The 14,322-nt window shown below is 36.9% G+C and overlaps 1 protein-coding gene across 6 annotated transcripts in view; it reads right to left on the bottom strand.

Annotated features, from left to right (window-relative positions):
* HECTD1 (HECT domain E3 ubiquitin protein ligase 1) overlaps nt 1-14,322 on the bottom strand; it is an 86,597-nt gene that overhangs the window by 5,528 nt on the left and 66,747 nt on the right. For 5 of the 6 annotated variants that reach the window (XM_032404882.1, XM_032404880.1, XM_032404876.1 and 2 more), the window contains 12 exons: nt 13,865-13,998; nt 12,870-12,992; nt 10,464-10,620; nt 7,935-8,157; nt 6,747-6,801; nt 6,339-6,521; nt 5,752-5,959; nt 5,582-5,667; nt 5,231-5,358; nt 3,307-3,508; nt 1,514-1,651; nt 649-1,256 (listed from right to left, as the gene is read on the bottom strand). In XM_032404882.1, the coding sequence (XP_032260773.1) occupies nt 649-1,256; nt 1,514-1,651; nt 3,307-3,508; nt 5,231-5,358; nt 5,582-5,667; nt 5,752-5,959; nt 6,339-6,521; nt 6,747-6,801; nt 7,935-8,157; nt 10,464-10,620; nt 12,870-12,992; nt 13,865-13,998 (2,245 nt within the window). The remainder of the gene's footprint in view (nt 1-648; nt 1,257-1,513; nt 1,652-3,306; nt 3,509-5,230; nt 5,359-5,581; nt 5,668-5,751; nt 5,960-6,338; nt 6,522-6,746; nt 6,802-7,934; nt 8,158-10,463; nt 10,621-12,869; nt 12,993-13,864; nt 13,999-14,322) is intronic. The other variant, XM_032404879.1, reaches the window with a different exon arrangement.

Consider the following 14,322-nt stretch of genomic DNA (forward strand, 5'->3'; position numbering starts at 1 on the left):
TTACGACAGCAGCATCTTTATTTTGTTTTTTTCAAGGAGAAACTACTCCTTCACTAAAGTTATTCACGCTCTGTCCCTACCCTGAAATCAAACCTTGAATATATAGTAAATTATCAAACAAAACCTCTCAAAATTATCAACTAAGAAAGAAAGAAGAAGAAAGCAAGACTTTCAGTCAGCCCAAAATCATAGTAAAACATACTAAGGGTATAATAATTACATGTATACAAATTAACAGAGTGTTATCAAAAGATGTGTAGCATTTGAGTTAGCTAAGCCATTGGGCATAAGGCCTACATACAGACCAAACTATTTTGAGCACTGCCAAGTACACTATATTAACTAGCCATGATTTCTCAAAATATTTTTGGCTTTGGACTTTCCTGTAAGATATATACATTAATCATATTTGATAAATCAGATAATCTTCCAGAGATGTGATGATTTAATACACTATGTTCTGGTATTCTGAGTATTGTCTTTATAATATGAACTATTCAAAGATTCAAATCAGTAATATTTCCTACAGCATATTATTGTTCTTAACAGACTACTGAACTCATACATTGCCTATTAGTGGGGACAAAGAAACAAAAGCTTTAAAACTTACTCATCCATTAGGTTGACAAACATGTATAAAAAACTTACCCTAAATCCTCTATGCTAAGTGGAGGCCCAGAACCTGATGGATTCTTTAGCACTAGTTCCTGTAATTTCGTGTTCTTCTCATCTTCAGAAAGACCTTTGTTGCTTAAAATCTGACGCCTCTTGACAGCAAGGTCTTTAATTTCTTTTAAAAATCTGGCTCTGTGTGGGTTTACTAGTTCAAAGTCTTCCCAAGTTAAAATTCCATTAAACCAAGCTGGGGGTTTTGGTTTGGGGGGATCTAGAATAAACTCTGATTTTGAATCCTCTTCAAAGCTTCCTACTGAGAGTGAATCATGACCTTCTTCTGTAGAAGCTTCAGACTGACTTTCAGTACAGTGTAAGTCTCTATCACTTCGTGACTCATAAATTAATTTACTCATATTGCTTTTAATGTCACCCATACACATAAGTTTAAAGAAAGGCTTAGAAATAGGTAAGTCCACAAGTCTATTGTCTTGAATGCATTTGGCCAAGAAAATTCCAAGGAAATGAAAGAGTTTCGTGATCCTTTCAAGCTCATCACTGTCTTGTGGAAATGGTGCTGTGAACAGTCCACATGATCTCTGCACATAGTATCCGGGAGGTTTCAATCCACCCCCAAGATCAACCTAGTGTTTTAGAGGGAGAAATACAAATAAAATTAGATAAAAGAAGATATTAAACATCTTCATCAATTTAGTTAAAAGTATTTATGTATACACCTTTTATTAAATAGTTTTTGGTGACTGAAAGAACAATTTTAATAGCATCTAATCAATAATAAAAAAGAGAGTCAGAAAGCCTGGCTTAAATTCTGAAAGCATAACCTATTTTTAATACTAAAAGCAGAATCACAAATAATCACAAAATGGGAACTAAATCTTACATGACGAGATTCATCATCTGGAAAATTATCATCACAAAGCCAAGCTCCCAGATCAGTTCTCTGGAATTCTGCTGCCACCAGAGCATAAAACTCTAATGTAGGGCCCAAGCCAGTTCCTTCTTCTCCTAAAAATTCAACCTAAAATGTAAACAAATTGTGGGGAAAAGTGAGCTTAAAAAATTTTTCTTAAATGATCCCATTCTTGCCAATACGTCTTTTTTTACAACAGTAGAATTTTTTTTTTTTTTTTAAGATTTTATTTATTCATTTGAGACACAGAGATACAGAGAGAGAGAGACAGCATGAGCAGGGGGAGAGGCAGAGGGAGAGGGAGAAGCAGACTCCCCGCTGAGCCAGGGGCCCCATGTGGGACTCCATCCCAGGACCCTGGGATCATGACCTGAGCCAAAGGCAGACGCTTAACCATCTGAGCCACCCAGGCGCCCCGCAACAGCAGTAGAATATTATACACAACCCATTATAGACAACACAGAAGTTTTATTCTAGTTTTTCTAAAAAGTGTATTTGTTGTACACCACTGCATAAACACTGTGGTGAGCATTGTTCACCACATTGTTCATTAATTTATTTCTCACACCAACCCTATAAAATAGATTTTCATCTCTTTTTTTTACACCAAAGGAAACCAAATTTTAGATAAAAAGATTACATCATTTGCTTGAGGAAAAACTGGCATACAGCTGTGTATGTGTGTCTATGTAACACTAAAACCTAAACTCTTGCACTTACTCCTGACTTTAGGCAATCACTTTAAAGGCTTTTATCCATACTCTACATATTCCACAAGTGATTTGAGGCAGCTTATAAAAACATATAGTGCATGGTTAAAAAAAAATAAAATAATTGAGGTTGATCTAGTTTGAAGAATAAGATGAAGGCAAAGAGAGTTTAAAGTGAAAGTCCTAAAACCCTTATATATTTTCTAGAGATGTATCATATTTGTCATGATCAGTCTCTGATTCAAATGATAAACTAAGGGGCGCCTGGGTGGCTCAGTCAGTTAAGCGTCTGCCTTCAGCTCAGAGCCTGATCTCAGGGGGGATGAGGATCAAGCTCCACACTGGGCTCCCTGCTCAGCAGGGTCTGCTTTCCCCTCTTCCTCTGCCTCTATCCCCCACTCGTGCTCTCAAACGAATAAATAAAATAAAATCTTTAAAAAAAAAAAGATAAAATAAGCAGCTGGTTCACATTTATGAGAGAGATTTCTTCCATTGTCCCTCATATAGGGAATAACAAGTATATAGGATATAATCAACAATGCCTACAGTAACATCTCTATAGTAAGGATATTAAATTTTATACTGTTATTTGCCATAACATCTCTCAACACAGGCCAATGATATAATGCCAAGCACAGTCTAACAATATTATAAAACAGTATGCTCCCAAATTGCAGATATCTAATAGCAGAGCTTAATATAAAGGTAAAATACAGAGTATCAAAAAGAATCCTTAGTGAGTGCCATTATTCGGCTCAGGCTTTGTTAAGAAAGGAGTAATGTCCTTCAAAAAGACCAAGCACTTTCCCACCTCAAGAGTGAAGATACTCTTTCCTGCTCATCAAATCACAAGATCCTGACCTCTGAAGAGGTGAGCTGACATCCTCTTATAAAAGATGCTCTATCAGAGGGAAAGGCCTTGCATAGAGGGCAGAGAAATCCCTCTCCATTTTTCATTTCTATCTAATGTAGTTTGCATGCTGTGGAACATACAGGTTTGCTGGTTTTCTGTCATTCCTGCATACTAAAAGAAATTATATGTGAGTGAGGTACCTCAAGAACTGATTTCCGATCTGCATGTATTTGCATGACGTTCTCAGCCCATTCCATCAGTGATTCACCACGTGGGACTTTTACTCTTTCATGCTTGAGACGACCCACTCGAAACTCTCCAGGATCATCTCGCCTGACACTACTGGTGGTCCTTGTTCTTTCCACAGTGGCTTCACGTCGGTTTTGTAACCACACTATTGCTCTAAAATAGAAAAATATTTATGTAGCTCTACCGTTCAGTAATAGTTAGAATGTACTACTAAACCAGCAATGTAATTCAAAGATTTAACTATTCTTTTTAAAAATAGTATTTTATTAGGCGACAGAATTAGATTTTCTTACTGCATAAATTGTTGCTTCCTCTCTTAAAACATATAAACCCCTTTATTATTTTCCTAAACAAATTGAAAAAATACTTAGGTATTTTTCCTCTTTACAATTAGTAATTAACAGATCAAAATAAAGGTCTGTGGTCCCAATCCCATGTGACACAAAAATATACAAAAACTGGGGATGAAAGGAACAGCATAGGGAATACAGTCAATAGGATTCTAATAGCATTGTATGGCTGACAGACAGTTGCTACACTTGTGAGCACAGCATAATGTACACAGTTGCTGAATCACTGTTGTACACCTTCCATTAATGTAACATGGCCTGTCAACTATATTTCAATTTAAAAAATAGACAAACTTATGATACATAAAAATACAAATGAAGGGGCGCCTGGGTGGCTCAGTCGTTAAGCATCTGCCTTCGGCTCAGGTCATGATCCCAGGGTCCTGGGATCGAGCCCCGCATCGGGCCCCCTGCTCCGTGGGAAGCCTGCTTCTCCCTCTCCCTCTGCCCCTGCTTGTGTTCCTTCTCTCGCTGTCTCTGTCAAATAAAATCTTTTAAAAAAAAAAAAAAGAATAAAATTAGGGGCGCCTGGGTGGCTCAGTCGTTAAGCATCTGCCTTCGGCTTGGGTCATAATCCCAGGGTCCTGGGATCGAGCCCTGCATCGGGGCCCTTGCTCAGCAGGAGGCCTGCTTCTCCCTCTCCCACTCCCCCTGCTTGTGTTCCCTCTCTCGTGTCTCTGTCAAATAAATAAATAAAATCTTAAAAAAAAAAATTACAAATGAATATTTCTTAACTATGGAGAAACTAAAAAATCATTAAGCTATCTTTATTACTGTGATACAAACTGAAAGCCATCATTAAAATGCTACTGATTTTAAAATATTTTCTTTTGGGGGCACCTGGCTGGCTCAGTTGGTAGAGCATGTTAACTCCTGGTCTTGGGGTTGTAAATTCGAGCCCCATGCTGGGTGTAGAAATTACTTAAAAATAAAATCTTTAGGGGCGCCTGGGTGGCTCAGTTGGTTAATCGTCTAACTCTTGATTTCAGCTCAGGTCATGATTTCAGGGTCATGGAATCGAGCTCTGCTTCGGGCTCTGTGCTCAGCATGGAGTCTGCTTGTCCCTCTCCTTCTACTCCTCCCCCTGCTCATGCTGTCTATCTCTAAAATAAATAAATAAGGGTGCCTGGGTGACTCAGTCGTTAAACGTCTGCCTTCGGCTCAGGTCAGGATCCCAGGGTCCTGGGATCGAGTTCCACATTGGGCTCCCTGCTGGGTGGGGAGTCTGCTTCTCCCTCTCTCTTTTTCCCTGTCCCCACTCATGAACTCTCTCTCTCCCCCAAATAAATAAGATCTTTAAATATGATCAACTGCGCAGGGAGGGTTGGGATCCCTAACCCTGACATTGTTCAAGGGTCAACTGTAGGAGAGCATGTATCCAACTAGAAATAAAAAAAAACGTTTAAACACTACAACTCTTTATAAGAAAACAAGATAATATATTCCTTCCATCAGTCTTGACATAAAGTATATTTGTACATTTTGAGCTTATATAACATTAAAAAAATATAAAAGTACTTCCTACCTTGATGCACCAAATGCTGTACACGTGAAATAAAGCTGTCTAGTTTCAAATGGTATTAGGAAAGGACACTTGCTGGTTAACTGTTCACACCAGTCTGGTAGAGCCCCACTTGCCAATGCCAGCGGTTCCTGCAAATTAACAAATAACAATGTCATCATACAATTATTTAAAAAGAAAAACAGGAGTCAGTTCTTAAAAGTAATGAAAGAAATTAATGCCAATGGACCATATGGCCTAAATCAACAAATCAGAGACTAACAGCAGAGATGGTGGAAAGTAGAAAAAGAAGAGACAATACTTTGAAAGTCTAAAAGTTAAAGACTAACGAGTTCAACTATCTGATTTTATTACCTCAATCTGCTGCAAGATTTTTGTTGTGATTTTTTTGCTAGTGAATTCATCTGGTGGAAAAGTAAACTGAGGCTGCTCATCGCCTTCTGTAAAATTAATAAAATTAATAAAAATATAAACTGACTTCCTTTTAAAAATGCCACAGAAATGAAACAAGGATTCTTACAGACCTTCTTGGGATATTCTTGAATAAGGGTCACTTGCAACTATATAGAGAATACGCAGAAGCTGAAGAACATCTTCTACTCCGCAAGAATTCTGTCCATTGCCAGCTTTGGCCTGAGGTTGTTCTTTTGCCAAATTAAGAATATCACTACTCTGAAGAGTAGAAATGGCCCCCTGGTTTAATCCAGACTTTGTTCCATGCTCACAAAAATCCTATAGAAACAATTAGTAAAACTAGCCATTAATCACATTTTCGAGAAAAGCACTGTATCATCCTATAAGTATTTGAAAATGCTGAAATTTTTCAAATTGCCTTCTTTTTAAATAAAAACACTATTACCCAAGTTGAAAATCAATGTGTTCTAAACCATTCCCAAATAAACTATAACCACCGTAAGCCACAGTTAAAACCATGTACTTAGATCCAATACCACAAATCATATTTGAAGTTTTAGTACTTGGCATATTAACAATGTTAATTCAACCTCATTTTTTAAACATGTCCCAATGAACCTCTTTTTCTTAAGAATCTTGAAAAGCTGCAAACAAAGCACAAAGCCATTCCCAATTGTGTTTTGATGCCAATATATACCTTATATGCAGCTATGAGCTGAGAACAATTTCTGTTTTTCCTAATACTTTTATTAGTGCCAGTTAATTTCCAGTGGCGCAGGAAAGCGGCGTCTGCATTCTTCTGCAGGTAGGTTATCAAGTCATTCTTTGGTAATTCATCAGTGCCAAGGTACTGTTCCACATGCTCTATAGACCAACAACCCTATAATAGGAAAAACCAAATGTTGGCCTTTCCTGATTAAAAGTCTATGCTATTTCACATGCATTACATAAGGTAGCTTTAAAATCATGCATTTAACCTCATCTAAAGAATTCCATGTTAGTGATTTTTTCCCCTCAAATGTTCAATTAAAACAGTGTTAGTTTTTCTTTATTTTCCCTTTTTTTTCACTAAGTAGCCAAGAAGATCCATTTAAATATCACTTACCATTTTTCCATTTTCCTTCTCTTTGTCAGAATCCTTCATTTCTCTGTACATGATTCTAAACATGAAGATATTATTCACATTAATTCATAAATCAAATGATTTGTGGTTATTTCCAATAAGGCTTCAATTCTTTAAAAAATACATGAATGATATCATTCATTAGCCATATGCTTAAACATTAAACTCAGGGACAATTTATTTAAAAAAAAATTCAATTTGTTAAACATGGGGGAAAGCAGCAGAAATCATATTCCTGAAAAAGAGTTATTATTTATAAATTTAGCATAATTGCAAAGATTGCATACGTTTGTCAAACCTAGGATCTTTAAAGATATGAAGTAATATGCTATATCATGTGTTATAACTTTCATTTATTGTTGTAAAAATAAAAAAAGATGAGAAATGGTTTGCACTTCTATGTCTAGATGGAAAAAAAGGATAAGAAAAACAAGGACCAGGAGCCTTTATGTTCACGTAAGGCAGTGGAGATAAAATTTGAAACTCCAATAAAAACTGAACAGGGTGGGGAGAAATACCATGATAGCCTTCTGTTTTATCTCAAAAGGATCTAGATCACTTCATTAGACATTACATAAAATTATCAATGATGTTAAGAGAACATCAGAAAAATAAAAGTAAGATTTATAGGATGATTAAAATTTCATTTATATATTAAGCTGTTATTAAATAATAAATAATAATTAATAATTATTATAGGTAATACTGAGCACCCAGACAATACTGAAAACACTTTACATGTATTAATTCACTGATTCCTCACAACCAGGCTCATTTTACTGATTAACAGAATGAGCCACCAAAACATTAAATGTGCCCACGGTCATTATTAATTACTTGTTCAATGAATGAATGAACAAAGAGCGGTAGGCTTAACTCGCAAACCCCAAAACAAAAAACAGAAAATATTTAGTACCTCATACACAAATGCAAAGAGTTCAACATTTATTACATAAGATACTAGAGTCTAGTTTATTTCTAAAGTTACTTTCAGTTGAAACCTTAAAACATTCTACCTCAGGAGTCAGAAATGCTCTTATCCCGTTGTAAACCAAGAGAACAAGAACCAAATATTTTCTGTTTCTATAGTAAAAAATATAGAAATACAATGCTTCTAGGCTGATGCATCATGAAAATATCTACTTAAAACATTATGTTAAAATCTCTTACGTGTATGTTGGCTCCCAAATACGCCTAAGTTTATCTGATTTCACACTGCCATTACAGGACAATTGAAGCAATTTTTGTACATAGTAAAAAATGGTTGATCTGAAATTGGTGAGTGGTAATTCAACTTCACGAGTTGTTCCAAGACCTGTTACTTTCAAAGTGAGGGCTAATCGAGGTGACGGAGTACATTCAACTTCTTCCAAGAGCTCTGAATGAGGTGTTCCTAAAAATATGGAAGACATCAAAAACAATTACACTATAGCAAGCAGTCCATAAGGAACACTGCACCAGGAGACAAAGCTACATGAAATCTAAATTCTTCTGTCAGATATTAGTAAAGACATCAGCCACTTAAGACTCTTCTGGCCTCAACAATTTTTTTTTTAGAAAATAGGAACAATATATCTAGGTTACTTAAAGACAGCATTAAAGCTAAATTTATGCACATGATAGGGATCTCTCATTGTTTTAAGAAAACACATGCTAACTATATGAATATTTCAGAAACATTTTATTCTTATAAATCAGAACACTAAAATTATTCATAGCTCTACATACAGAGAAAACCACATACTGAGAAAACCACAGACTCTAGTCAATGAACTGTCAACCTTCTGCTCACATTGAATGAGTGGATTGTGAGGTACCGCCCCCCCGCCACACACAAATAGGTACATAGTGTATTTGGTGGTGTACTCTTCTTTTTCATTAGCTCAGCAATTTTTTCCTCATATCATGATATAATCTTCTGAAGTATTACTTTTATTCATTGCATGACATTCCATTAAACCTTACCCGAACCATATCCCTGTTACTGGAAATAATGAAGGTCATTTCCAATTTTCTGACAATATAAATAATACTTGTGTAGTCATCAGTGTATATAAATCTGGGTGCAGAGCCAGTATTTCTTTACTATAGATTTCTGGTAGTAACAATATGAAATATATTGCCGAAGAGCTCTACAGAAAATTTGTACCTGTTTATATTCCGTAGCATAGGTTTTTCTTTTTGAAGGGATCTTGGAACATCTTGATTCAGCCTATATGCAAACTCACCATAGAACATCACACTATGAAGCATACTTACTTCCCCCTATTTAACACAGCTTTCGTTCTATCAAGTAAAAAATACATTCCATACTTAATCAACATTTAAGTCTTCCTTAAGGATAGTATACTGATTACTATAGCTGATGTTTACTGAGGCACACATCAGGTACCATGCTAAGCACTTTATATATTTTACCTCATTTAAAACTTTTAACTACCTTGTCAAATAGAAACTATTACTTTCTCCATGTAAGAGATGAGAAAATTCAGGCTTACACAAATTAGGTGATTTGCTCAGTATATTAGCATCTTATTGCTGTTTTAATAAATTACCATAAACTGGGTGGTTTAAAACAACCAGTTCTAGAAGGGAGAAATCTTAAATGGGTTGGCAGGGCTTTGTTCCTTTTGGAAGCTCTAAGAATCTGTTTGCTTGTCTTTTCGAGCATCTGGAGGCTGCCCGTATTCCACAGTTCATGGCCCCTCAACACTCTGATCTCTGCTTCCTGTTGTCAAATCTCCTTCTCTGTCTCAGACCCTCCTGTATTTCTCTTAAGCTTTTTTTTTTTAATTTATTTACTTACGTTAGAGAGAGAGAGAGAGCAAGAGCGCAGAGGGGGAGAGGCCGAGGGAGGAGACAGTCTCAAGCAGACTCTACACTGAGCACAGAGTCCGACGCAGGGCTGATTCTCATGACTCCAAGATCACGACCTGAACCGAAACCAAGAGTCTGACACCCAACCAACTGCGCCACTCTGGCGCCCCCCCTCCTGTACTGCTTTTATGTGGACACTAATGTTTACACTGGGCCTACCTGGATAATCCAGGATAATTCCCCCATCTCAAAATCCTTAATTTAATCTCGTCTGCAAAGTCTCTTTTGTCATATTAAGGTAACCTATTCACAGATTACGGAGGTCAGGACCTGCATACCTTTGGGGATCATTAGTGTGCCTATTACAACCAAAATAGAGTTGTGAGAGAGAGTTACCAGGCTGACTAACTCAAGACCATAAATGAGGAATAATCCATAGCAATTTTGATCCAGTAGAATAGAGAATACAAATTATCTACCTTTAAATGAGCCTTCCTTTAAAAATTATGCAAACACAGAACACCATGTTTTTAAAGAACTGCAATTTGCTCCTTTAAAAATAATCTGTATCAGGACGCCTGGGTGGTGCAGTGGTTAAGCGTCTGCCTTCGGCTCAGGTCATGATCCCGGGGTCCTGGGGTTGAGCCCCGCATCGGGCTCCCTCTGCTCCTCCCCCTGCTTGTGCTCTCTCCCTCTCTCTCTCAAATAAATAAAAAAAATCTGTATCTTTTAAGGACTTGTGGCTGATATGTAGTTTTTTTTCTTTTTTTGAAAACTTTTATTTATAACCTGCATATATAAGTAGCCACTTACTTTCCTGATTACATATAACATTATTTGGTATCTGTTCAAAATGAATCACAAAACTAAAATACACAGTACCTGGGGGTGGAATCTCTAGATCAGTCGTCTGCTGGACATTAGTACGACCAGGTCTAGGATCAAAAGCAGGAACCAAAGCAGAAAACTGCCTCTTGAGTACATAATCATCATCCCATGTTCTCCGACGTCCTCCTTTAGTTTCATACTCCTCTTCTTCCTGTTAAAATTCCACATATAAACAAGATAAAACTTTTCATTATTGCAAAAGTGATGTGCTATCTTTAAAATGAGGTGTATGTTAAATACGTCTCTGTATAGCTATTACACTTCCTTATTTAGCCATATTTCTTACAACAAAATGAGCCAACATAAACATATATAGGCATACACATTTCTTAATGATTTTTTTTAAAAGATTTTTTAAATTTATTTGATGGGGAGAGAGACCGCGAGAGAGGGAACACAAGTAGGGGGACTGGGAGAGGGAGAAGCAGACTCCCCGCTGAGCATGGAGCCCGATGCGGGGCTTGATCCCAGGACCCTGGGATCATGACCTGAGCCAAAGGCAGCCACTTAACTGACTGAGCCACCCAGGCGCCCCCATTTCTTAATGATTTAAGCTTACCAAAAGTAAGTTGCCTTAGTGGTGGTTACACTAATCCAAACATGATAAAATGAGAAAGAACCATATACATACACTGTATCAGTGTCAATTTCCTGATTTTGATATTAGACTCTAATTAGGTAAGGGGTAACCACTGGAAGAAAGTGGGCAAAGGGCACAAGACCGCTCTACTATCTTTGCAACTTCCTGTGAATCTGTGAACTTATAATTATTTTTAAATAAGTTGCTTTCAAAAAATGTAAGTAAATTTTATTACATACTGAATTATATACAAAATATAATGCTTGGAAAATACTTTAAATAACTATGGGGCAAATAAATCAAACATGTTTGACAAAGTGTTGGTAACCATTACTGTCAGATGATGGATTCTTGGGGATTCATTGCATTATTCTACTTTTTTTTTTTTTTTGATTGAGAATTCTTTCAGGCTCCAAGTTTTTAACATCCATCTTAAACAGAACCGACAGACAACTGGAAATAAAGACCACCTTTCTTGAAGTGCAAGGGCTCGAATACTTCACTGTGGCTACTTATTTTTTTTTTAAAAAGCACACATTGAAAGGTAGGACTAGAGTTATTACACTAGTTTAAAAACAGGCCAAGTACTGGCACTGCGTCCCTCTCATGCTAGCATTGGTCATTCAACATAATGAATGTTAAACATGTGGGTCTGCATCTAACTCACAGAGAGCATGTTTAAAAATTTCCATAATGAAAGTTTTTTTTTTTTAAAGATTTATTTATTTGACAGAAACATACAGAGAGAGCACAGACAGAGCGGCAGGCAGAGGGAGAGGGAGAAGCAGGCTCCCCACTGAGCAGGGAGCCCGACGCAGGCTCCATCCCAGGACCCTGAGATCGTGACCTGAGCTGAAGGCAGCCGCTTAACCAACTGAGCCACCCAGGTGCCCCCATAATGAAAGTTTTTTAAAGGAACATTTTCTTCTCCTCTTCACTTTTACTATCAACAAAAAAAAGAGATCAATGAATTTAAGTGTTGTAAATATCTGATGTAATAAATAACAATTATGTATATACTTAAACACACACACATAGCCCCTCATATTCCGAACACTTATTTAGCTTTTTTTTTTTTTAAAGATTTTATTTATTTATTTGACAGAGAGAGACACAGTTAGAGAGGGAACACAAGAGGGGGAGTGGGAGAGGGAGAAGCAGGGAGCCCGATGCGGGGCTCGATCCCAGGACCCTGGGATCATGACATGAGCCGAAGGCAGACGCTTAATGACTGAGCCACCCAGGCGCCCTTTAATTAGCTTTTATAACACATCAAATGGACATATATGCTGACAGCTCTGTAGCCAGAATGTTTGTGTTTTAGTCCTAGATCCAAAACTTCTACGTGTGACCTTTACCAATCACTTCATCTGAAAGTTAGGGCTAATAATAACCCTCAAAAGGTTGTTGAAAGGACTGAATTAGTTGTTAATACATGGAAAGTACTGAAAACAATGGCTAGGATATAATTAAAGATCAATAAATGTTCAGCTAATAGACTAATATAATCTCTACTACTATTACTGAAAACTGTAAATCTTAGATGATAGCAATTAATCATTTTAATAAATGTTCACTGTTACCCGAGGGCCAAGATGAAGTGCTTTCAAGTAAGAAACTCCTTTATGCATTATGCCAGAGCAATCATGGACTGTTTCTAGAATACAGAACCCAAGCAGTAAGGGAAATTTCTTTTTGTTTATCTGGTAGCTTCTCACCTCCACCTCAACCCCCATATATTTTTCTAGGCATTTTGGTTGATGCTTTACTGTGAAAGGGGGAAAAATACACTGTAGGGAAGATAAACATTAAGATACTACCTGCTCCCCAATAGGTCGGCTTCCTGCTCCAGCAGGGACTTGTGGTAGCTGCGAGGTGACAGCATGGTGTGTTACATCAGAGCGAGAGCCAGCTCGACGCTGCAGGGATGGACGTCTCAGAATCTGAAATAAGAAAATACGAAGAGACATGTCTAATTATTTGACTTGTGTGTGTATATATTATATATATATACACACACATATATATACATCCCCATTCAGCCTTAACCCTTATCATCAAAACTATCATTAAAACACTTCATATTCATTAGCCATCTTCAGAAAACTTATAAATTGAATGCTTTATATTCACCATGCATCATACAGAACCTTCACAAGAAATATGCTACAATAATATCTGTTTTTAAGTAAGATATACTAAAAGCATTTTTGGGGAGTTCTTTACCCCATTAAAAAACAACTTATGAAATTTTTAAAAATCTAAAAACATTTTATAAAGAGAAATAAAAAAGTTACAATAAAGGGTATTCTCAGGCAAAAGTTCAGTTTGAAGACAATCACAGTGGTTAAACATTAAGAGTTCTAGATCACTTCCTAAGCTTGGGTCCCCACTTTTGTACTTAACTGATTCATTAACTAGGACATATTACTTATTCTATGCCTCTACCTCATAGCTGTAAAGACTGATGAACTAATACAGAGATACTGCCCACAAAACTGTACATACTAAAATAGTCTAATTATTGTGAAAAAAACATGAAAATTATATTCTTTAGGAGCAGTGCAGTTCTTTACACTTTTAAACCTATTAAAACATCAGCATGTGACATTTAGTATTTTCCAAATATAAACTTTATTTTCTCTTAAAAGACAATCATAAATGCTCAGATTAAAGGTGCTTTTCTTAATTAACATTCTTCATACTCATGCCATATTTCCCTATTTCAAAGTTTAACCAGGACTTTGCTTTTTCCTCTCTACATTTCAATTATTAACATCTTATGTTAGTTAAGAGAATGGGAGACACTCTCTACCATAACCTCCTCGTATTCTTGGTCCTCCTGATTGTCATCTTCATTCTCATCATCTTCCTCATCTGGCTCAGGCAAGTCTTCATCATCATCTAGCTCAGCTAACAGAGTACTGGCACGGCAGCTATCCAGGAAATCTAGAAAAGAAAACCAACAACCTTATTCTCAACACAATTAACAAAGCATTACAAGGTTATCATGTACTGGTTTTACAAAACAAAGGTAAAATTCAAGAGACAAGTATAAAAACCACACTGAGTGATCCCACCCTTCTTCCACCACCACAAATACAAAATGAGTAATGTTGGTCACAAGAATGGTAGAAAACAACAAGAGGGGCGCCTGGGTGGCTCAGTTGTTAAGCGTCTGCCTTCGGCTCAGGTCATGATCCCAGGGTCCTGGGATCGAGTCCCACATCGGGCTCCCTGCTCGGCGGGAAGCCTGCTTCTCCCTCTCCCACT

The sequence above is a fragment of the Phoca vitulina genome, unplaced genomic scaffold, assembly GCF_004348235.1.
Source record: "Phoca vitulina isolate PV1807 unplaced genomic scaffold, GSC_HSeal_1.0 scaffold7, whole genome shotgun sequence".
NCBI classification, from domain to species: Eukaryota; Metazoa; Chordata; class Mammalia; order Carnivora; family Phocidae; genus Phoca; species Phoca vitulina.